Source organism: Canis lupus, chromosome 23 (assembly GCF_048164855.1).
Source record: "Canis lupus baileyi chromosome 23, mCanLup2.hap1, whole genome shotgun sequence".
In the NCBI taxonomy this organism is placed as follows: Eukaryota; Metazoa; Chordata; class Mammalia; order Carnivora; family Canidae; genus Canis; species Canis lupus.
In genome coordinates, this window is record NC_132860.1 from 2,851,372 (window position 1) to 2,876,167 (window position 24,796).

The following is a 24,796-nucleotide window of genomic DNA, read 5'->3' on the forward strand; positions in this document are numbered from 1 at the left end:
AAGAAGCAACTGTTTTTATATTAAACCAACATTTCTTAATGACTAGAATGAATATTATAAGCTAGTGTTGTTAAGGCTACAACTTTATAGTTTTTCTCATGTTTGGGACTAGAAGACCCAACCCCTCTATCTCCAGGGGCATCTTAACAGAAGAGAGTGAGGAGCGCTGAACTGATGCATGTGGGGATTGCGGTTCGTTTCCTGCCAAGATTAAGAAAAGCCATTAGCGTCTTTATCGGGCTCGTCTGGGTTTGGATCTCCACTTTGCCACTTGCTAGCTGTGGGAGGTTGTGCAAGTTACCTAAAGTTCTCCATACAGTAGTGTGTTCGTTACTTGCCATATACTTTCATGCACGAACAGCACTTATAGCAATATCTGACGTGTGGCATCTACTGATGATAATAATGAAATATTTTATTGGTGCTTCCTTTTGGTTATTAGTTTATCCAATTTATATAAACCAGGTGACGGGGATGGCTGAAAGTAACGAAAAAGTATTCATTAATTTGTTTTTATTTCTTTGGAAAAGTATTCTTTTAAACGAGGAGCTTGGTTCCTTAGCCTGTCATTGTACCAGAGTAAGGAACGCCCGCGTACACTGCATCGGCGCGTGTCCCGATTCCATGTACAGCGGGAGGGAGGCGTAGTTTCTCAAAGTGTGGCACTTTGTCCACTTGCATCGGAAGTACCAGCTTCTGTTAAAATGCAGACCCCTACGCCATCTCCTCGAAGTAATGGTATTTTCTCTTTAAAGGTAGGACGCTATAGGAAGCTGATTTAAAAAAATTTCCCCAGGTAATTCTTATGTACATGGAATCACTCTGAATTAAAACAGAATTTAATTCACACGTATATGTTCTGGGTTACACAATTAGATTTTAACTATATCATGTAGTCGTGTATTCTAATCTGCCCCATACGTCTTTTTTTTTTTTTAAAGGGTATACTGCTGCCCTATGTACTATTCTTTTTTTTTTTAAAAGGCTTTATTTATTTATTCATGAGAGACACACAGAGAGAAAGAGCCAGAGACCCAGGCAGAGGGAGAAGCAGGCTCCATGCAGGGAGCTTGACGTGGGACTCGATCCCGGGTCTCCAGGATCATGCCCTGGGCCAAAGGTGGCGCTAAACTGCTGGGCCACCTGGGCTGCCCACGTCTTTCTTTTTATTGCCCTTTGAAATAACTTCGAATGTAGGCTTTTGTAGGAAACGCCTGTAGTAGAAGATTTGATTGAAAATGTTTGAACTGCTTGTCTCATCTGCTTGCTGATATAAAACCATTTTTAACCACCCCCCCCCCCCCAAAACACATCACTGGAAATTAGACGACCTTATCATTTAGATTAGATAATCTCCTGGTTAATGAGAAATGAACGTGAAATTAAAATGTGGACTAATACAGGGGTGCCTGAGGGGCTCAGTTGATTGTGCGTCTGACCCTTGATTTTGGCTCCGGTCGTGATCTGAGGGTCATGAGCTCCAGTCCTGTGTTGGGTTCCAAGCTCAGGGCAGTGTGCTGGAGAATCTCTCCCTGTCCCTCTCCCCTCCCCTGCTTGCTCTCTCCCTCTCTCTCAAATAAGTAAACCTTTCAAAAATATATGTGCCAATAAAACATATCCTACGCTGTAAAGGTCAAACTTTAAAATGTATCTAATGTCATCAAAAAGGAGTATCCAAGGTATTCACCATTTAATTTCAAGTTTAAATAGAAGTCTAATTAAAGGCACAAATATATTAAGTCGCTAATTTTGCCACAGTGCCAAGTTACGGAGCGTAGGATTTGTTATTTGCCATAACCATGTGCGTAGACTCTGAGGAGACTCCTTCAGTGAATCCATTGAGACATGTGACTTTGTCACCTCTACACACTTTGTGACCTTGGACACATGTACCCAGAGGGAACCATCCTACCCCCTCAGACCTGAATTCATTAGACGTTTCAAATAGTCATTTTCTTGTGCTTCTTCAGAGTTCATTTCACTTCAAGAACTTCATGCAGAATTGTTCTTATTTCCCAAGACTAAAGGATCAAAATATTCGCTCGTTTGGCCTGGTTTGGAAGGCTGAGAAAGGCAAAGCTAAAATCTTTGAGTTTTATTTTATTTTATTTTATTTTATTTTTTTATTTTTTATTTTTTAAATCTTTGAGTTTTAGAACAGAAAAACTACCAGGAAAACATACAAATAGACTGTGGACGAGAAGCGCGTAAAGCCCACGTGACATTTGTTGATCGTGGAGATGATCTTGAAGTGCTTTTCACGGTAGTTTTCTCCCTGTAATAGTTTTAAAAAGCACGTTGTGCGCATCACTTGTTGAGTGAATTGCGTGGTTTAAATTCTCTCCAAAATTGGGAGAGGGGTAGAGGTGGAGAGGAGTCAAAGCAAACTATTTAAAAAAAGGGGGGGGGGCACGGGGACCTTTATCTGCATCAGAAACACAGGGAGCCGTGTCAGGCCTGTTTCACCCAAGAAGGAAACACACTCGGGTTTGTTAGCTTAGTGGGTGTAGCAGTCAAGTCAGATACAATTGAAATTTTGTCGTGGTGTCAAACAGTCTTATCGGCCCCTCGAGTTCAGTTTGCAAATCTGATCTTCAGACCTGAATTACATGAAAGATTTCCTTGTGGTTCCAAGCAGTGCTTTCAGGGAGCAAAGGTCGCGGGGCTGAAACCAACCTGAGGTGCTTGTGCACGACGAGCACCAGGAACCCTCAAAGGGAGCTGGCGGAGCTCGTGCAAAGGGCCTGTGGAGCACGCTGTGGAAGTGTGTCCGGATTGGCTCCACCGGATTTGTTTTTTTGCCCCTTAAGTTAGGTTACGCGTACATTGAACAGTAAAGGAGGATTTCAAGGACTGAAATTCCTAGGTTTTCCACAATAATGTGTTATCCTGACAATTTGTACTTGAAACCGGTAACAAAATACACCACTCTATAGGGAAAGCTCTTGATGACACAGGATGGATGTTGGTAACAGACATTCGTCCGCAAAATCTGCATATGGACTTGTTGTCACTTCATTTAAGGCACGAAAAAAAAAAAGCGTGTGAGTCTCGGTAGGATAAGAAACAGGCTTTTGAGAATAGGGAATAGAAGCACATTTTAAAGACAGAAATGGTAAGGGAATTCAGTTAGGGCAATGTTAACCCTTTAACACCTGAGGTACACTTCAGTAATCGTTCTCTGCTGCCAGGGGACCGGCCCACGTCACCCCCCGACCGGTGACATACCGGCTGCTGCTGTGCATCTCGTGAATCAGTGGTGGTATTTTCTTGTCTCTTAGGATGAATATTAAATATGCAGGTCATGGGTACAAAGTCCTGATTCTAAGACGGTGTCTCTGTGAAACACTGATCTTGGTGGAGCCGCAGACTACATTTTAAAAAAAAAAATTTATTTATTCACGAGAGACACACAGGGAGAGAGAGAGAGAGAGGCGGAGACACAGGCAGAGGGAGAAGCAGGCTCCAGGCAGGGAGCCTGACGTGGGACTCGATCCTGGGACTCCAGGATCACACCTGGGCTGAAGGCGGCGCTAAACTGCTGAGCCACCCGGGCTGCCCCGACTCTTTACATTTATGAATGTGCCCCCAACATCCGCATGTGGATTTAGGTGTAAGGCTTGACCATGGGATCACCACCCATCCTTTTTACCTCACTTAGCTCCTTATTTACGTGCCTCATTTTCCCAGAATTCTTCCTTAGATGCAACTTTACCATTTGGGGACGTTTTTAGCACAGAGGAAATTGTGCCAGTGCATGGGCTGTTGTATCACTGTCTTGCACAGGAGATAATTTCCTTGCTATCCGAGCTCAGAACCTGCGTGGGTATCTTGCCCTGAGCCAAGGCCATCTCTTTCTACGGCGGCACATGGCACAGTGTCCTGCAGGAGGGTAAATGGTGTACCGAATACTGAAATCAGGCTGGAAGGGTGGGGATGGCCCTCCTTACAAGACTTTGCCACGTCTTAATGAAAGTGTAGTGTTTTGGCACTCCACTGAATTGAAGGCCTTTCTCCCTTTAGGGCTTCGTTCTGGTGGAGAGTTGTATGCGAAAGGCGGTGAGCCTTGCTCATTATCCTGTTGCATAGGAATGCACGTGATCATCAATACCACGGCATAGGCAATTTAAACTTTTAAGCTGCTCCAATGCTGAGAAACTGGAAAGGCACTTCCATTTGTACAATTAAGATACAATCTAAGTCCCTTGCCTGGCCTCATGGGGTCTATATGACTTGGTCCCCCATTTGCACCTCCAGCTAGGTCTGCCCTGGACCCTCCACACCTTCCTTGTGTGTTCGCGTCACGCTGACCTTCTGGGACTTGCTGGGACCACAGCCCACTGGTTTCCACGGAGTCTCCGCCCTCTGGGTTGCAGTTGGAGTAGCTCCTTCGTAGAGATGCTTTTCCTGACCAGTGCATTTGAAGGAGCTACCCTCCCCCCAGTAATAGCCTTATGAGTCTATTTATTTATTTCATAGCGCTCCGTAGGCATTCTGTAGTCACTTTTGTGGGCCATTCTCCATTGGAATGCCCATCTCGTGAGGGACAGGCCTCATGTCTGAATTGACCATTTTTTTTTTATCTTTTGTGCCTGACAAGATGCACAGGTTAGATGCTTTGAATAAAGTGCAGAAGCTTAAATTAACGACAAGTGGAATGTAATTGCATTAACTATGTAGTTACATTATATGGTTGATTATATGATTATATGTCCAGTGTCTCTCTTCCCCTAAGTGGAAACTCCGGAAGGTTGTGGAGTGTGTGTGTGTGTGTGTGTGTGTGTGTGTGTGTGTCTGTGTGTGTGTGAGACAGAGACAGAGAGGGAGAGAGAGAATGCTATCTACCTATTACAGCCCATCTCCTAAGCCGCTCCACAGCCAGGACTGTGCGTCTGTATGTCGACGATGCCTGTCTCTTCTCCGGGGTTGGTGCGAGAGAGTCTAAGGAATAAACAGGATGGAAAATGCCTGTTTCTAAAGGGATTCTTACGGCAGCTGCTCAGTTCCTGCCCTGTTACTCTTTAGTGCTTATCTCGACTTTATCAAAAAGCAGCTACCATCAGATCCTCACCAGGACCAAGGGTCCTTAACCCCCGCTAATCCGGGCCGGGAGCAGGTGGTTGGACCCAGGCGCAGCATTTGCCTGCAGGGGAAAGGGGCAATTATATGGCAGGCCTGAGCCCAGGCGGCCGGGAAACGGGAGGCACAGGCACCCCTCTCAAAGTCCGAAATTCCTGAACTCGACAGCTGCCGCAATCCATGTCTTTAAAAGCAGGCTGTCATTTTGACTTTTCACGTTTTTCGTGTTCCCTGTTTTCTCCAAGGGGGTCCACGCCTGGAAGGTAGGAGTCTAAGTGGTGAAGCTGTGTCAGCAAGGGATTCGCGCACACAGCTGGGATTTGCCCGGCGCACACGGTCAGGTTGTCCCCGTGTCAGGAAGCGATCATCCCAACAATTACGCCTCGTGGTGCAGCCAGCAACACTCAGGACAGAATTTTCCCAGATTTTTAGATGGAGACTAATTTTTTTAAGTTTGGGTAATCCTATTGGCAAGGTGTCTTTCATTCTAGAATTTTGGGAGAATTAAAAGAAGCCTTAAGGCCAAAATGACATCGATCGGAGGGAGCTGTTGAGTTTTTCCTGTGGACGGTTTGTTCTTTTCTTAGTAACTGTTAATTTTGAACTTAGTGCTAAGAGAGGAGGAGAAGGTTATTTGACCGGGACATGACACTTACAGTTTTAACTTGGTTGGTGGCAAGAAGGATCGTTAAAAATCTCTTGAAATGATCTATTGCTGTAAACATTTTTTGGGGGTAAATATTTCCTTATTTTCCCCTCCTTTGGTACAAGTCTAAATAGCAATTAATGTCAGATATTGGTTGTGATGTAAAATTTTAAGTATAGTAGCTTATTTACTCAGCTTAGGTTTTTTTCTTTCTTTCTCTTTCTTTTCTTTTCTTTCTTTCTTTCTTTCTTTCTTTCTTTCTTTCTTTCTTTCTTTCTTTCTTTCTTTCTTCTCCTTCCTTCCTACCTTCCTTCTCTTTCTCTTTCTTTCTTTCTCTCTTTTTCTTTCTTTCTTTCTTTCTTTCTTTCTTTCTTTCTTTCTTTCTTTCTTTCTTTCTTTCTTTCTTTCTTTCTTTCTTCTTTCTTCCTCCTTTCCTTTCTTTTCCTTTCCTTTTTCCTTTTTCCTTTTTCCTTTTTTTTTCCTTTCCTTGAAATAGATTCCAAAACATGAAATTCTAGCTTGGCCTTCCTGAGAATTTTCTTCCTTTTTTTTTTTTTTTTTTTTTTTTTAAGAAACCTCATTTTACTGTAAAGTTAGTTTAGCCAGAGATTCTCGAAAGATTGAGATTTGCATTCATCCCTTTGTTATGTAAGAAGGGAAAGAACAGACTTCCACACTGTGGTCTCGGAAAAGCGGCTCGATTTTATGAGACTTTCTAGAGAAATTGAAGAAAGAAGGAATGCCACGACTCTGGTCATTTTTGTAACTCCCTTCTGTTTTGGAAACTGGGAGGTGTGTGGGACTTGGCTCGTGCTGCTAGAATCCGTTCTCGAACGAGGTTGTTTCTGTCTCTGTCAGGCGTCTAGATGCCAACCATATTACCTCAGTCCCCGAGGACAGTTTTGAGGGGCTCGCTCAGTTACGACACCTGTGGCTGGACGACAACAGCTTGACGGAGGTGCCTGTGCATCCTCTCAGCAACCTGCCCACCCTGCAGGCCCTCACCCTGGCTCTCAACAAAATCTCGAGCATCCCCGACTATGCGTTTACCAACCTCTCGAGCCTGGTGGTTCTGTAAGTATCACCCCCTTAAACACCGTATATTGGGGGGGGGCAGGCACAGATTTCTCGTGACACATTATTATGAAAGCACCTCACCTTTGAGGGTGCTGTTGAAGAGATACTTGGTCTGGGGGAGTTGCTTTTTCTTTTTTACGAAATTAAACATGCTGACTTCTTAAAAACACAAGGTAGGCTAATTAAAAAACCAACGTCTGCTCACTGTTGAATCGTTCTAAACCACGTGGCCTTTTGTAACCATAAGGAGAAATGGGGACGTTTAGCAAATGCTTGGACAGCTTTTACTTACGTACCAGTGATGTCCTCGGCGTGAGGAGAAGCCGCATTGTTTGAGGCACTCACAGAAGAGAAGCTTCAGTGATATTTCAGGTTTCGACCAACTTGTCTGTTCAAAGAATATATATGATTCTCTGTGTTTTTAATCTTTGAAAACGTGGACATTAAAAAACGGCATTTCTTTTAAAATCTGACACTGGCTGTCAGTGGTGGGAGGCGATGCGCTCCCTCCGGGCTACTTCCCACCTCCTCCCAAGGGGAGCTCGCCAGAATTTCACTTTAGATCATGAAAGGCTCATCAGAGCTTTGGTTCTGATATGGGTAAATATTAAAGAATTTTCAATGTGTGTACCATTTTCCCGCCAGAGATGCTTTCCCTCTTCTTTGGCATTCTGTGTTTGGCGAGGCCGAGTCTGTGCAGCAATGTCAAGAGAGGTGCTATTTGCTGTTTCCACCAGTCAAGGGTTGAAATGCTTACCTACATGGTTCCTTTAAGAGGCTATTTAGGCTTAAAAAATATTATCGTAGTTGCTACTGGTTGATGTAAAAGTCACTTCGGTGCTTTTTTTCCATAGGCATCTTCATAACAATAAAATTAAAAACCTGGGTCAGCACTGTTTCGATGGACTAGATAACCTGGAGACCTTGTAAGTTGATTCCTGTTTCAGGTGGTTACATTGCGATATGGATGATGTGCTTTTGTATTTCGTTTCAGAAAAGGGGAAAATGATGGTCTTGAGTTTGGCTCACTATGAATTGGCTTTTTTGTTTTTTTATTAACTGGCTTTAATACGTGATTAAAATCTTGCCATCAAGTAACACGGTTAGGAATACTAATCTCGCGCATGGTTAAAAATGTTGCACCAGTTTGAATTTGGTATTTCTTTCAAAAATACATGTAAAAAGCAGCTCACTCTGCTGGTATGTCTACTTTCTAAAAAAAATGTTAGTTTTGTTAAAATATATGAGAGACAGTTTTGGAACACTGAACCTTATAAAATTAATTCTGGAAAAAAATCTTACCTGGTTATTAACCCTGGGTTTGAATATTTTCTCTGCTTTCTTGTATGCTAAATGAAGTAAAGCTTTCCATTGGGATACTTTTATTGTTGTTCCTGTTAAAGTATTTGAATTGTACGTACATTGCACCACCGTTTGAGCCAAAGGCATCGGACAGCTATGTGTAATTAAGAGGAGGCGTCTTTATTTTTGTTGTTTTAGCTTATTTTAGTTGTCTTCATTAGAAGATTTATAGGATTTGCTATTGTGGTATAGTAAATAAGTCAGAATATGTCCCCGTTAGTTGGGTTAATGACATTTGATTGGAATGCTCAGCGTTTGTAATATTTTGTTTAGGTGAACGTTCTGGTTAGCTGTCAGTTAACGAGAAGACGTAGAATCTTTTAGTTCCTTATTAATCTACTTTCCTGTCTAAACCACGGAAGGATAGTGAGCACCAGTGGATATTTGAAGGTGGAAGTTCTTGAAGAAGATAGTTCCAAGCTCAGTTATCCTTTACTAAGTATGTAAATGTCAGCGTAACAGAAGACCAGATGGATCTTCGGATGCTGGACCGCGTATACTCTTCCAATTATATTGCCATGGAGACTCTTCTTCCCGGCTGAATTTTTTATTTGCCACTTCTCTTCCTATGTAGAAAAGGAAAATAAAATAGGTCCCTCAAGAGCTGGACTTTTGATTTTATGTTACTCTCATTCTGAAATCGACCATGATAATCATAGGCCAACATTCTCTTAAGGTTATAAAAGAAACGAAAACTTAAACCCTCAGAATTAAGACTTTTAAGTACAGATCATTGTAGCTTTTCTCTGCGCTAATTAATGTAACGTTTTCAACATTTTATAACCTACTTCACGGCAATAGTGCTGTGGAGCCATTATCGACCTTCCCCTTGTTCGTACTTCTGTCAGGTCATCCACCCGATAGGAGGGCTGAGGTCCTCTGCCCTCATGCTAGAATTTCAGGAAGCCATTCTAAACCCCAAACAGAAACTTTGGTTTCAGACCAAAGTTCTAAATATTCATTTAGAAATGGATATTCCATAGATTTTGTTTTATGGTAACTTTCCTGAGAAATGTCATTCAGAATTGTTTATTTAATGCACCAGCCATGTGTGATTGGGAATTCCTTGACCTTGTGAAATTAACTCAAAACTATCATGAATGATGAATTATGATTCTTTTTTTCTATTCAGAATTCTAAGAGAAGGTGCAAGTTAAACCACAGAGTTTGAAATGGCACTATGGTTGGGAAGGAGAGACTACCCTGCAGAGGATGTGTTTTTTTAAGGAATACATTCATACCAAATGCCTTAAAAATTATGACTACTCTTCAGTGTTCTTATATGTTTCCCCCATTTTTTTCCTAGGGACTTGAATTATAACAACTTGGGGGAATTTCCTCAGGCTATTAAAGCCCTTCCTAGCCTAAAAGAGCTGTGAGTATTGTTTTGCTCTCTCTGTATTTTCATATCCTTAGAATTCACCACCTGATGTTCCAGCAGTGAGATTTGAAAACCTCTTTGCTCCATATGACACAATACACAAACACACACAAACACACATAGGCTCATACAGACTGGATGACGTTAGCGCAGACGGTTTTGGGCTTGGATCTCTGAAACAAGAGCCATAATGTATGGTCCTTGCCAGCTAGAAGCCTGGCGTCTTGGGGGCACTGGGGAGGCCTACTGTGTAGGACAGAGAACACTTCCTCGGTAGAAATAAGCGCTAAATGAAGAGGGTAAATGAATCATTCCAGAAAAAGGCCTCCCTGAGAACCGGGGTCATCAGAAAAGGTAGCGTTAAAGAGAAAGAATTTGACTAGAGTTAAAAGGGTAGATGTGTGTGTGTGTGTATTTATTCGTTTATTTATTGTAAAGATTTTATTTATTTATTTTAGTGAGAGAGGGAGTTCGAGCAGCGGGGAAGGGGCAGAGGGAGAGCGAGACTCTCAAGCAGACTCCACGCCTGGTGCAGAGCCTGGTTACAGGGCTCGACCACATGTCCTGAAATCATGACCTGAGCTGAAGTCGACACTCTGACATTTAACAGACTGAGCCTCCCACGTGCCCCAAAAGGGTGGAAATATTTAAATAAATGAAAGGCTAAGGGGGCATTTTAGACATTGGCTCTGTCAAGGGCAGAGGCAGGAATACCCATGGCCTCACAGGGCTTGTGTGTCCTGCGTTGGTGGCAAGTCCTCTGAAGCTCTTTGCTTAAGGATTAAATGCAGGTGCCAGAGGAATATAGAGGTCAAAACCCCTTAAGATTCTCACTCATGGTCTGAAGTTCTTCGTTGACACAGCAACTGCTCAGCGCGTAAGAGAGCCCTGAGCGATACCGGGGTAAGCCTGGGTTGAAGAAGAATTAGGTATATGGCCCCGGAAAGTATGAGATGGAATTGAAACTTCTGTTTCCTCACGCTTCTGGGACTCTCATGTGTTCCACATCTTGCTGAGCGGGGCTAGACACTCGGGTTTTAGCTCACCTCACAACAGGACATGCATTTCAAGATGTTCTTCTCCTCCCTGTTTAGGTTATTTCATAGTAATTCTATTTCTGTTATCCCCGATGGAGCCTTTGATGGCAATCCACTCTTAAGAACGATGTAAGTAGTTTTGCTTCACTATAAAATCATGTAAAGCATGTCTGTATGATGCCAGACATCTCAGTGAAAAATGAAAATTCAGGCTTTTAGATATATGGACTTTGTGACCATAAAGGTAGTGTTGGATGGCTTGCGAACATAGGAAAACTTTACTTTTTTTGGATATTTTTACAGACATTTGTATGATAATCCTCTGTCTTTTGTGGGGAACTCAGCATTTCACAATTTATCTGATCTGCATTCCTTGTAAGTATTACACAAATTTTATTTTTTTATTTTTATTCTTTTTTTTAGCATTATACAAATTTTAATATTATGCAGTTTCTTAATATTTATGCAGTTTCTTTAATGGAAAACTAGGATGTATCACTATCTCATTGTTGCTCCAGAAGACAAAAATCTTTTATTTATTTTTTTTCCCTTGGATGAAAGTCCAAAGGACAATTCTGAAGATTTGTGAGGCTTATTTATGTGAACACTTAGCCTCATTATCACAGTTTCAGGTACATTCAAGAATTGAAACTGATTTTGTTTTTGGGTATAGTAGTACTATAATATTGAACTGTTTAAAAAACAAAATGAAAACATTATCTATGAAAGTCCTTTATTTTAAATTCCCTTTTCTTTCCTAATTTCTTGAAGAGTCATTCGGGGTGCAAGCATGGTGCAGCAGTTCCCCAACCTGACTGGAACTGTCCATCTGGAGAGTCTGTAAGTGTGGCTGTTTGAAGAGGGGTAGGAAGAAAATAACACGCGGGCCTCCTCGTGGGGTGCCAGTGCTTTTTGATGATGATGATGGGTTTGCGTTGGTTCCTGCACTCTCTGTGAATGGCATGCATAGAGATGGATATATATGGATATTAGATCTGAGGAGTTCACTGAAAATACAAGGCAGTAAGCAAACACCAGATTTGAGGCAGTGCTTTGGGAACTCACAAGTGGCGCAGCTGATGTAGGGTGTCCGAGGAAGCTTTAGGGAGGAAGGGTGACGTTTTATTTTATTTTATTTTATTTTATTTTATTTTATTTTATTTTATTTTATTTTATTTTATTTTAAGATTTTTATTTATTTATTCATGAGATACAGAGAGAGAGAGAGAGAGAGAGAGAGAGAGAGACAGAGAGAGAGGCAAAGACACAGGCAGAGGGAGAAGCAGGCTCCATGCAAGGAGCCTGATGTGGGACTCGATCCCGGACTCCAGGATCACACCCTGGGCTGAAGGCAAGGGCTAAACCACTGAGCCACCCAGGGATCCCCAGGAAGGGTAACATTTTCAAAATTGAATACTCTCAGGTTTCCCAGAGTTGGGTCTTCTATTAGAAAGGCAAAATGGGGAATACTGAGCATTTCCTCAGGGATCGTATAGAGCTAGACTTGCACGTGTTTAATGGAATGCGGTGTGACCTGGAGACGTCGGGGAGATCATTTGGGTCACAGTTAAAATGGCAGCCTTTGAACATTGAACACGTGGTTATGGCAGATCTTCCCAGTGGATGGTCTGTGAATGGGGTACGTATGGGTCCGAGCGTTTGCTGACCTTGCAGGCAGCCAGGAGAAGCACGAGGTGGCTAAGGGTCTCCAGCCACAAGGAGCCTTAGCAGAGGGGGTCACATTAATGTTACAGTTTTCACGTATGCCAAGAGGTAAAGAGAAAGAGGTCAGGAACACAGGGCTCAGGGGTTTAGACTTGATTGTTCAGGATGTGTTGAGTATGTTATAGCAGGTGGCGTGAGGAGGGTAGCAGGGACCCGAGATGGGAAGAACCACAAGGAGGCCCTGGGAATAATCCCCTTGCTAAGCGAACACCTTCACCACCACTGGCGTTCCCCCTGTGTGGCCTGAGACCCCTCCACCCCTCTGTGCATCATTTCACGCGTGATCTGCGCAGCCGCAGTAGCAGTGAAGAGGGGGTCAGATGCTGGAAGCAGCCCCAAGGGGAAAGCACAGGACTCGGTGTTGACCGCAGGTGGGATCATGGAAAGGGAGCGGGGAAGAGAGGACATTTCCGAATGGTGAGTTGGGTTGCCTGAAAACACAGAAACAAAGTCCGGGGCGCAGGATGCTAAGTTGCCTTGGCTGTTTGGGTGTGAGGCCGTGTTGCAGGGGATTGTAGTCAGGCTGTGGCCGTGGATTACCGTTGTCGTTGGCCCACGTGAGAAGGCAGTCTTGTCTCGTCGTCTGGGCAATATCAACATCTTGTGTCACAAGCTTTTCGGCCTTCCTATGCAAATGAGACCCATAAAGGAGGGCTAATCCCACATGCCTGACCTCAAGGAGTCGGTAGGTGGTGGGATACAGACTCTGGTTCATCTGCAATCATGGGTGTCTTTGTGTACGTGAGAATCGCGTTTTGTTTACCATCTCAACTTGGGACCATTTCTTAGATGAACAATGTTTTTCCACAGGACCTTGACAGGCACAAAGATAAGCAGCATATCCAGTAACTTGTGCCAAGAACAAAAGATGCTTAGGACTTTGTAAGTCGGGTCCCTCTTCCCTTCCCATACCTTTTCTTTTTATACCGAGTTTTATTTTTGATAAGCTGTTTTCATTGGCTGATTTTAAGGTAGAATTATGTCTTCTTTGTTCCCTTTATGTAAATGAGCAGCTTTTTAGTGACCTTAGGGTCGGTCATGTATATTTCAATTTGGTTTTAAGGTTATATGGATGTCACACATCTTGTGACTTTTACTTTGAACAGAGTAAAACCAGACAGGCTCTTCCTTGGTATTTTTCTTACCTGGACTCCCTGTCCTTCTTCGAGATGCCTCAGGAGAGTCAGCTCTCCACAATTTTCTCTCTCATCCATAGCCTAAGCAGAGCCCAAATCTTTCTTGGGTCAGGAACCAGCTAAGCATGGAGCTTTCCAAAAACTTTAAACTCTCCTGGAAATTAAAAGTAAATAAAGGATGTCAAAATGTCACAAGAACAAACAATGAAGTTACTAAGTTGTTAACAAGCATTCAGCGGAGAGAGTAACGAAATAAGTGACTGATTGATTAGGCAAATCATTAAATGCTCTGGAGCATCGAGCATCGTGATCACTACTGAGGAAACACTGCAGTGGGATTAGCTGAGTTATTGAGTCTTCAAATTTAAGAAAATTTTTCTGAAAATGCGAGCTCTGCATACCACTCTTCACAGCTTTATTATTAAATAACAACAGAGAAATTATTTATCATATAAACAGTACTATAAAGATATAAATTAAAAACCACATAAATTACCACTGAGACATTATTTTTATGGATTTTCCATATTATATGTTTATGTATTTCTTTTCTATGCTTAATGTTTTTTAATTTTATTTAAAAATTTTTAAAAAATTTAAGTGTTTTTAATATATTTTATATTGTCTATACTCAATATTATGTACATGAAGTTTGCAAATCTTAAGCCTGTTCTATCACTAAGGTACTCTAGAAGGTTACAAGAAAAAAAAAATAGTTGCTTTTTTTCAGCGCTCTCTTTATTTTAGATCTTCTTACCTGGACTCTCTGAGTATAGCTCTTTTAATTTAGTATTCTGTTACTAAATACTAAGTATAGTATTTGATACTTTGATACTCCTGAGTATAGCTCTTTTAACTTAGTATTCTGATAACGTAGAAATTAATTTGTTAATTTTCGTTGTTTTAAGGGACTTGTCTTACAACAGTATAAAAGACCTTCCAAGCTTTGATGGTTGCCATGCTCTGGAAGAAATGTAAGTGGGTCTTTGATATATACTCTTTTTGCTGTGGTTTATTGTTGATTCATCGAATGAACATGTTCTATTTTAAGTAATGGCTTTACTATTAAGAATTCAGAAATATTAAGGAAAGACATGCGTATAGTCAAGTGTTCCTGTGAATAAATGTCAAATCGTACTAGGTATGGTCGTGCAGCCAGCGTATATTGGGTACTTATCGGGCATTCTGTGAGATTTCATGGGCGGAGGGCTGTGTACACCAAAAAACACACAAATAAAACCTGTTCTTGGCTATTGAGGGAAACCAAACGTGGACACCTACTGTGTACCTATAAGCTCTGGTGGAAGTTGGTTTGGAGCAGGGAGAGGAGGGGGGTTCATTCTCCCTTTCCTGATCCCTTTCTTCCTACAGCATTTAGTATGGTTGTCTTGTCCTGAGTCCCCCTTTTTTTTTTTTTTTTTTTACCATGTGGCCTTCCTGCTCTCCTGAGTGAGGTTGCTAAGGAATTTAGTTAGTACACGTTAATTCCCAGTATCCATTGGGATGGAATACCAATTAGTCCAACCCTTTGGTGTTACAACCGAGGAAATGGCAGTTCTCTTTACTTTCAACGAGATCAATCAGTGTTAATCAGGAATTTAAACTGAGAAAATGTTGAAGAGATGTTCTCTTTCAAATTCAAAAAATATATATATATATATATTTTTTTAGTTCTCTGCAACGTAATCAGATCCACCAAATAAAAGAAGGTACTTTTCAAGGCCTGGTCTCTCTGCGGATCCTGTAAGTTTCTCTTTGATTATTTAGAAACAAATACAATTTTTGTCCACCTATAAATTAATACATTATAATTCCCATAAGTGATACACTTAAAGATGCAATTTATTATGTATAAGTATTGTTCAAATTATACCACGTGGTGCTTTATCAATAATCTGCTTTCAGTATTTTTTTTTAACCTTTCACTTTTTATTTAGTAATTTTTACCTTAGCTGATTTATGATACCGTACATTGGTAGGTGAAAAAGCGTAATGTGTGTATAACCTGAGAAATGGAGCTTGTTTGTTTTCTCGTGGTACTAATGAGGTTTGCAAGTGCATTAGGGCAGCGAGAGGCAAAGGGTCCAGCCTGCCTCCGATTTTGGCAAGTTAGGTTTTATTGGAACACAGCCTTGCCCTTTCGTGTAAGCGTTGTCCAGGGCTGCTTTTACCATACTGTGGCAGAGTTGACTAGTAAGGGGCCATATGACCTAATGGTGAAAATATTTACCCCCTGGCCCTCCACACAAGAAATTTGCTGACCCTTGCACCGGGGTATGTATCATAACAAATATGGCTAATAATATGCAGCAGAAGCACTCATTGGAAAAAATGTATTTGTATTTGAGTGTGTATTTGTGCCAAATACTCTATTAAGCACTTGGAGATAGAGAGGTGGCTAAGACAGGCCTTGTCCCCGCCTTCACAGAACCTCAGTGCAGGAAACACAACACACTGAAATACAGTGAGCATTTTTAAAATAACAGAGCAAATTTGGAAATGTGAAGATGGAGTGAAATTACATGTATTGAATCCTATCTTCCAGTAGCTCTCCAGTAAGACATTGAAAATGCTTTCTACTAGAAAATATTTTGTTAGAGGTTGGGATCCTTCCTTGTGCCTGACAGGCTTGCCGTGTGTGGGTCTGGGCAGTAGCGAGGAAGGGGGCTGGCTCCTAGCTGCCATCACTTCTGGAGCGCTGATAAGCGACAACAATGAAAAGCTGGCCTTTCCATGATTCGGAACCAAGTTTGTCCGGCTGTCTGTTATCTGGGAGATGCGTAATGGAATGACTTTATCCAGCCTCTGAATTTCCATCAAGGCTCCGTCTAAGTGTGGTTGCAGATTATTTCTCTGTGTTACTAATTTCTCAGGGTGTGTTTTTGAATATAGTACAGCTCTGGTGTTGATATGATTTTTATTTCCTGCTCAGGGGGGAAAAGAATGATATCTGAAGCCCTTCTGGAATGCTCTTGTTTACATATTGATTGTTTGTCTTCCGTGGGGGCCTTATCACTGACCTTTGAGAAGGCAAATAGTATGAAACCTGTTTTTATTTTCAGCTTTGTCAGGAGCTGAGTTTTTCTTCGCCTACTAAATAGTGCCAAAGGTTATATCACATCATTTATATTTTTGAACTGGTACCAGAATGATAAGGTGGAGAAAATTCACAACTGTTTTAAAACAGATGCCAGCTAGAATTACTGAGCCGCGGAACCCATTCCAAGAAATAGATTTTTGTGAAGGGGGGGAGGGATTGAACATAAACACGAAGTTGTTGGACAAGATTAATAAGATTTGTTATCTTATCAGGGATACTGTGACTACTTCAGATTCCAAAGTATAGTCAAACTAACTGCAATTTGAATTTATTTGGAAAGATTAACATGCTCCTCTTGCCCTTGCAGAGATCTGAGTAGGAACCAGATCCATGAAATTCACAACAGAGCTTTTGCCAAGCTTGGGTCAATAACTAACCTGTAAGTTGATGATTTTATGCAGTCATACCGTGAAGGTGATGCATAATCTACAGAAACTTGTGTCTTAACATTGTCCTACGGAAGTATTTTCCTGTTCGGTTGCTCCCTTGCGTAAATGCGAACCTGCATTGATAGGGTAATGCCTTCTTAGATGGCAAGATGAATGCCAGGCCTGTTGTTTCAGCACAGCTGAACTTCCTCTTGGGGCTCTAATATTTATGATGTTTACACACGTACAGATGTTCTTGCATCTTAGGAGTTAATGTGAGCTCTCATTCACATTTCAGAGATATAAGTTTCAATGAATTAACTTCATTTCCTACGGAAGGCCTCAGTGGACTAAATCAGCTGAAACTTGTTGGCAACTTGAAGCTAAAAGAAGCCTTGGCAGCAAAAGATTTTGTTAATCTCAGGTGTGTTTTTGCTTATTTTTCTTTTTTGTTGAACCTATGGCGAGCCCCTAAATTATAGAGTATGCTGGTTTTTTGCTGTGGTTCCCAGATTTTCTGGGAGGCTATAATTTAAGAGTATTTTCTACCTCAGTCCTCACAAATTTGGTAAAAAGTAGAACACAAGCATTATTTCCTAGATTTTGAGATCATGAATTGGAGCCCTTGAGACTGTCAGGGAGATAACATAGCCATTCATCAGACTGGCTTTTTTTTTTTTTTTTTTAACTTTTTACAGCAGATTTGTCACTAACACTGTAGCAGGAACCACATAAATGTGAACCTACAGAAAACTGACACAATGCTATATTTCACAAAGACATTTTGATATAATAGAGACAGGACTTGCGGATAGTACTGTGGGAGAAGAGAATAAATATTTTTACTATACTTTGTGAACAGAATAAATTCATTTAATGGTAAAAAGTTGTAAATGATCTGAGACATTACTTTTAACTGAAACTACGAGTATCATATGATAAATTAGGCATGGTTTATTCATGGGTTAAAGGAGTCTGATAAGATTTCACTTTAAACTGCTGTATTACTGCTAAATTTTATTTTATTTTTATTTTTTATTTTTTTTACTGCTAAATTTTAAATATGGGTTGTTTTAAAATCAGTTTTTAAAAGCTTATATCAGATGAAGAGAGGAAGTCAGGGTTGTCATCTGACACCAGAGTCTTTTCACAGATGGGGATACTGAGGCCCCAGAGAGGCTAGTGGCCAGCGTTTAAAGCATGTGACAGGTCTTTCTGACTCCCGGGGCTCTTAAAGCTGGAAGTACTTTCTACAAAACAAAAGCATCTGTGTGAGGTTGTTATTCAATGTAGGTCTTACCATTTTTTCCAGGTCTTTATCAGTACCATATGCTTATCAGTGTTGTGCATTTTGGGGTTGTGACTCGTATGCACATTCAAACACGGAAGATACCAGCCTCCAAGACCACAGTGTGGCAAAGGAGAAAGGCAAGTGCATGTACTTTTAAGAACAGAACACTCTCGATGCCGCTGATTAAAGTCTCTCCTATTGTAATCGTTTGTGAAGGACAGATATGAAATACGTGAGAAAATGGCATTTGCTGTGTTACTGGCATCCTTAATATGTTACAAAGCCTCATGGAGGCTGACCTTAGGTCATGGACAAGAGAGAAGACTGCAGAAAAGTGTGGTTCTTTTCGATTGCATAAAGCTTGAATTAAACACAGTTCATGTCATCTATTCAGGTCCCACCGATGTAGCCGGTGTCACGAGCAGTGCAGAAAATGAAGAACATAGTCAAATAATTATCCACTGTACGCCCTCCACAGGTATGCCCTGCACATCTTACCGCAGTTTCTTGCTTTCAGTGAATGTTAGGCAAACATATCTGAAAGTTGTGGGGAGAGATGTGATCTTTGTAACAGGAGTGGGACTGGATGATGTCATAAGGCCTCTGCCTTGAAGCGTGGTCTGTGTACCAGGAGCTCAGGCATCTCTTACAGAAGCTCGGTCCCAGGCTCACTGACTTGGGGTCTCGGTGTTCATAAGCTCTCCAGCAGGTTGTGTGCATTCAAAACGGAGAGGCAGTTTCTGAGCGCTTCTTGAACTCTAGGGCTAGTTCTGAAAGTTACTACCTGCAAGGATTTTTAGTGTTATATATATATCTTTTAATGCAACCTTGCTTTTCCTTTTCTTTCTACTCTATTTCATTGAACTTTAGTAGGCTTGGGAAAGTTACGAAAATGAGACCGCATATTTGGTTGTGACGTAACGTTGGATTATGACTCATCTCTCAGGGAAGATGGATTTGGAATTCTACTGTGAAAGAAAAATAATTGGCCACCTTGTGTGCTATGAAGTAGAGTCTTTTTTTTTTTTTTAAGATTTTATTTATTTACTTATTTGAGAGAGAGCGAGTGAGAGAGCACAGGCAGGGGGAGGGGCAGAGGGAGAGGGAGAAGCAGACCCCCTGCTGAGCAGGGAGCCTGATGTGGGGCTGGATCCCAGGACTCTAAGGTCATCACTTGAGCCAAAGGCAGACGCTTAACCAGCTGAGCCCCCTGGCCTCCCTGAATCGTGAGCTTTTTAAGGGGCTGTGTTTGTATTCTTTTTAATACTTAGGACAGTGCCTTGTGGAGAATGAGCTTAAGGTGACCAGATGAGCGAATGGAATTGGCAAGATCATTTCAGTTTAGGCAATGTATTTGGTCTCTGAATGAATTGTTGGAAGTTAAGAGGGTGCAGCTCGCTGCCTCCCTGGCCTTCCTGGGGTCCTTGTGTTGGAGAATGTGCCTAAGGACCCGAAATCCCAATGGGAAGGGAAGAGCTTGGTTACAGGGGAGACTAGTCCTGAAGGGGCTGCAGCCGAGAGATCCGCGGCAGGCCTGCCTCCCCACTCGGTTGTAACTACGCACAGACACCCACGGGCTCAGTCAGAAGCAGGAGGTAGTGACGCGTGGGGTCCTCCTGTTAGAACAAGAGGACGCAGCAGCTTTTCAAAGACAGAGACCTGGGTGGAGCCTGCTTTCCAGGCTTGTAGGGGAAAGTACCTCCACCTGCCAAACACTTGCAGAAGGGTGTCCTGTTCTCAAGCCAGAGGAGCCTACTCCCTCCTTCCTCGAAGGAGGATGAATTCAGATACAGAGAGAAAAGCAAAAGCTTCCTCTTAACATTCCCTGAGGGAGGAATAAAAATATTAATTACTTGATCAAAAGAATTTTTTTTAAAGGTTCTTGTGATATTTGGAAATCAGGGATATAGGCGTTACAGAGCTGGCTCGCTAGGTCTGTGAATGTTTCAGTGATCTAAATGGTTTTATGGGACGGCTCCAGGGTCATGACAGTTCCGAAGGATAAATCAGAACATGTGTTTAGGCAACTGTAACACATAGTTTTCTTGTGCTCTGTAAACAACATTTCGTTTTTCTTTACTAATTTTAAAATAAAATAGCTGTCATTTGTGACATAACTAGCCTGCCGGAGTCCGTTACTAGAACATACAATTTAGTTACTAAATTAGTTCCTGCAATCCTAGTGTAAGTTGCACGGGGCCTCAGTGGATATAGCTTCGTATGCATTTAACATCCAGCGTGGTTTTGCCCTCCCTCCACTGTCTTATTGAATAACCTTTATCAGGTCAATCGAACACTTTGACATCTCAGTTTCTCTGGATGAAAAGTGGGTATAATAATGTCTATCTTCACCTACTTCATCAGGTTGCCCTTGAAAGTCATAAGAAATGTGGGAAAAAATAGTCATATACATACATATGTGTAGATTAATAGTTTTTAAAAGCTGTATCAGCACTAGGAAGGAGGAAGAAAAGGACCTCGTATTCATTGAAGGCCAACAATGTACCTAGTGACCTGCTTAGGTACCTCATGTATATAATTTTACTTAAGCTACATGGTGCTGTGAATTAGGCATTATTATCCAGGAGCGAGAAAATGAAATGTAGAGGGTTAAGCTGCTTTCTCAAGAGCAGCAAGTTATGAACCCTAAATTAAAACCCTCGTTTAGGGTCACCTGGGTGGCTCAGCGGTTTGGCACCTGCCTTCAGCCGAGGGCGTGACCCCGGGGTCCTGGGATCGAGTCCCCCCATCGGGTTCCCTGTAGGGAGCCTGCTTCTCCCTCGGCCTGTGTCTCTGCCTCTCTCTGGGTGTCTCTCATGAATAAATGAATAAAATCTTTTTAAAAATTAAAAAAAAAAAACCCTAGTTTATGTGATTCCACGCCTTCAGTTTACCAAGTACTTTTCACGTATAAGACACTGTACTATATATATATATATATGCATATCCCTGTATGGCTTTACTGAATATTTAATAAATAGCCTAGTCCAATGACTAGAATAGCTAAGAAACAGTAATTTTAAAAATTTGGTTCAATTCAGTTTTGGTAGCAGATTTAATTATCCTAAATGGACTGCCTTTAGTTTTTCTCTGAACCTATAGCATATGGGAATATGGTGTTTTCTAAATTGTCTTTTATTTCTCTCTCTTGTTTTAGGTGCTTTTAAGCCCTGTGAATATTTACTGGGAAGTTGGATGATCCGTCTTACTGTGTGGTTCATTTTCTTGGTCGCATTGTCTTTCAACCTGCTTGTCATTATAACCACATTTGCCTCTTGTTCATCTCTGCCTTCCTCCAAATTGTTCATAGGCCTGATTTCTGTATCCAACTTATTCATGGGAGCTTACACCGGCATCCTAACTTTTCTGGATGCCGTGTCCTGGGGCAGGTTTGCTGAATTTGGCATTTGGTGGGAGATCGGCAGTGGGTGCAGAATAGCGGGGTTCCTTGCTATTTTCTCCTCAGAAAGTGCCATATTTCTATTGATGTTGGCAGCTGTGGAAAGAAGCTTATCTGTCAAAGATATGATGAAAAATGGGAAAAGCAATCATCTGAAACAGTTCCGGATTGCTGCCCTTTTTGCTTTTCTGGGAGCTGCAGCGGCAGGCTGTTTTCCACTTTTCCATAGAGGGGAATACTCTGCATCACCCCTGTGCTTGCCATTCCCCACAGGAGAAACGCCCTCGTTAGGATTTACTGTAACCTTAGTGCTATTAAACTCGTTAGCATTTTTATTAATGGCCATTATCTACACAAAACTTTACTGCAACCTGGAAAAAGAGGACCTTTCAGAGAACTCGCATTCTAGCATGATTAAGCATGTCGCCTGGCTCATCTTCACCAATTGCATCTTTTTCTGCCCCGTTGCGTTTTTCTCATTTGCGCCGTTGATCACTGCAATCTCCATCAGCCCTGAAATAATGAAGTCTGTTACGCTGATATTTTTCCCGTTGCCCGCTTGCCTGAACCCAGTCCTCTATGTTTTCTTCAACCCAAAGTTTAAAGAAGACTGGAAGTTACTGAAGCGACACATCACCAAGAAAAGCGGCTCGGTGTCAGTCTCCATCAGTAGCCAAGCAGGCTGTGTGGACCAGGATTTCTACTATGACTGTGGCATGTACTCGCATTTGCAGGGTAACCTGACTGTGTGTGACTGCTGTGAATCCTTTCTTTTGACAAAGCCAGTGTCCTGCAAACACTTAATAAAATCACACAGCTGTCCTGCGTTGGCCGTGGGTTCTTGCCAAAGACCAGACAGCTATTGGTCTGACTGTGGCACGCAATCGGCCCACTCCGATTATGCGGATGAAGAAGACTCCTTCGTCTCCGACAGTTCTGACCAGGTGCAGGCCTGTGGACGAGCCTGCTTCTATCAGAGTCGAGGATTCCCTTTGGTGCGCTATGCTTACAATCTACCACGAGTTAAAGACTGAACTGATGTGTCTGTAACTGTTTCCCCCCCCATGAACCAAAATCCCAGCATTTATAGACTGAACCCTAGTCTCATCTTTCATCTGGGAAGCACTTCTGTGATCACTGCCTGGTGTGTCACTTAGAAGGAGGAGAGGGTGGCAGTTTATTTCTTAAACCAGACGTTTTCGAAGAACAAGTGCCTAAACTGTCAATCGATGAAAAAAAAAAAATGCAATGTCCAAGCAATGTGTGGTCTCTTTGGAACCAATTTGTAACTTGAAAAGATTTTGTGTGTATCGTAGCAATATAACATTAGGCTTTCCTGATCCATAAGGAGCAAATTGATACCTATCTCTGAATTAAGCACAAGATGAAGAACAGCTGTTAATATTTTTTTAAGAATATTTTAAAATGTGATTTTATGTAACTAAGAAAAAAATCCTGCTCATTTTACCTAATGTTGCATTATTAATCTCAGGACAACTTACTGCAGGGCCAAAAAAAAGGGATTGTCTCCCAGGTAGAGCTGTGAGAGTAGAGGAATAGGCATCGTCACCTTATTGCATTTTCTGGTCCCATCTTTGACATAATAGAATCATAAATTTTGTTTGACTTATAAACCTAAAACCTGGAGATGTTTTTAAAACAATATTAACAACTGTTAGATTCTTAAAGAATAGCTCAACTTTTGTTTTCAGTCATTACACATTTCTTTGGTGAGATCACAATGATTTTTTTTTCTCTATGTCTTGTGACCACACTAGAAAAAAGTAAAGGACTAATTGTTGTGTGGGTTTGGTAGAGATTTGGATAAGCTACTAACTAATATGGGATTTCAGTAGTATCTGAGGGATTTGATGGCTCGGTGGGATGTTCTCATGAATAAACATTTCTTAATGTCATTGGCTGTACCAACATCTTCCAATTTTGTTGGTATGTTGTCTACGTAGAGTGTGAACTACACAGAAGGTAAACAGTGGTAAATTATTGTATCAGTTTGGAAGAAATTGGGAGTAATTATGACGCAAAGCACTTATAATTATTTCTTAGTGAGCTGGATTCTCCGGAACCTGTGCTATTACAAGGTAGCTTCCATATAGTTTTTCCTTACTGTGATTTAAATACAGAAGAGCCTATGCAACAGTTCAGATGCTGTGTTCTTGCGAGACAAAACAAATGTTTTATTAAAGAAAAAAATGAATAAGCTTAGGCCTGTGTCTTCAGCAATTAGAATTTTTACTTGATTCTTATCTACGGACTTTTGACATGTCGCTATGTGGAGTCTTAAAGTCATAAATGTTCAGTATGTTTTTTGAACAATATGCTAAATCGATAGCAAACCCACTGCCATATTAGTTATTCAGGATATACTAAAAGACATTAAGCTAGATTGCAGTTTAATAATTAAACTGTATATACTGTGCATATAATGAATTTTTATCTTATGTAAATTATTTTTAGAACACAAGTTGGGAAATGTGGCTTCTGTTCATTTCGTTTAATTAAAGCTACCTCCTAAACTATAGTGGCTGCCAGTAGCAGAATGTTAAATTGTGGTTTATATACTTTTTTGCATTGTAAATAGTCTTGGTTGTACATTGTCCGTGTAATAAAAACAGAATCTTTGTATATCAAAATCATGTAGTTTGTATAAAATGCGGGAGGGATTTATTTACAGTGTGTTGTAATTTTGTAAGGCCAACTATTCACAAGTTTTTAAAGTTGCTATCATGTTTGTATATTTACACATCTGATAAATATTAAATCATAACTTGGTAAAAAAAATGTAACTAAAGGTTTTTCTTTCTCCAAAAGTCAAGTCACATAAAACTTTGCATTCATTTAAAATATAGAATAGCAGATACGTAAACTATGTGGTAAATTGTGCTGTAGACGTAGTGGGAGATACACTATGATACGCAGTGTTTTGAATTACTGAAGTTCTAGAAATCTGGCAATCTGTTTTGCCTTAATGTGTAACGAGGTATGATCATGAATCTGCTTAACGTTAAAGTAAGCAAATTAAAACATTTTTTGAGTGAAGAGTATTAGAAGAAATGTTTGAAGAACACTTTGCTGAAATTTAGAGATAAGTCTGAACCCTACACATGGAAAACAAATTGTGAAATTTAAGAGAACAGATCTTTATTGAAAAGCAAGTGATTGGACGGAGGGAGGAG

General features: G+C 41.1%; 1 protein-coding gene across 1 annotated transcript in view; it reads left to right on the forward strand.

The window, feature by feature from the left end:
• Positions 1-24,401, forward strand: part of LGR4 (leucine rich repeat containing G protein-coupled receptor 4) — a 99,567-nt gene extending 75,166 nt beyond the window's left edge. The window contains exons 5-18 of the mRNA XM_072793732.1: positions 6,584-6,799; positions 7,657-7,728; positions 9,471-9,539; positions 10,640-10,711; positions 10,886-10,957; positions 11,354-11,422; positions 13,118-13,189; positions 14,352-14,417; positions 15,115-15,186; positions 16,851-16,922; positions 17,210-17,335; positions 18,224-18,339; positions 18,597-18,680; positions 21,360-24,401. Coding sequence (XP_072649833.1) covers positions 6,584-6,799; positions 7,657-7,728; positions 9,471-9,539; positions 10,640-10,711; positions 10,886-10,957; positions 11,354-11,422; positions 13,118-13,189; positions 14,352-14,417; positions 15,115-15,186; positions 16,851-16,922; positions 17,210-17,335; positions 18,224-18,339; positions 18,597-18,680; positions 21,360-22,636 — 2,455 coding nt within the window. The 3' untranslated portion in view covers positions 22,637-24,401. The remainder of the gene's footprint in view (positions 1-6,583; positions 6,800-7,656; positions 7,729-9,470; positions 9,540-10,639; positions 10,712-10,885; positions 10,958-11,353; positions 11,423-13,117; positions 13,190-14,351; positions 14,418-15,114; positions 15,187-16,850; positions 16,923-17,209; positions 17,336-18,223; positions 18,340-18,596; positions 18,681-21,359) is intronic.
• The last annotated feature ends 395 nt before the right edge of the window (positions 24,402-24,796 follow it).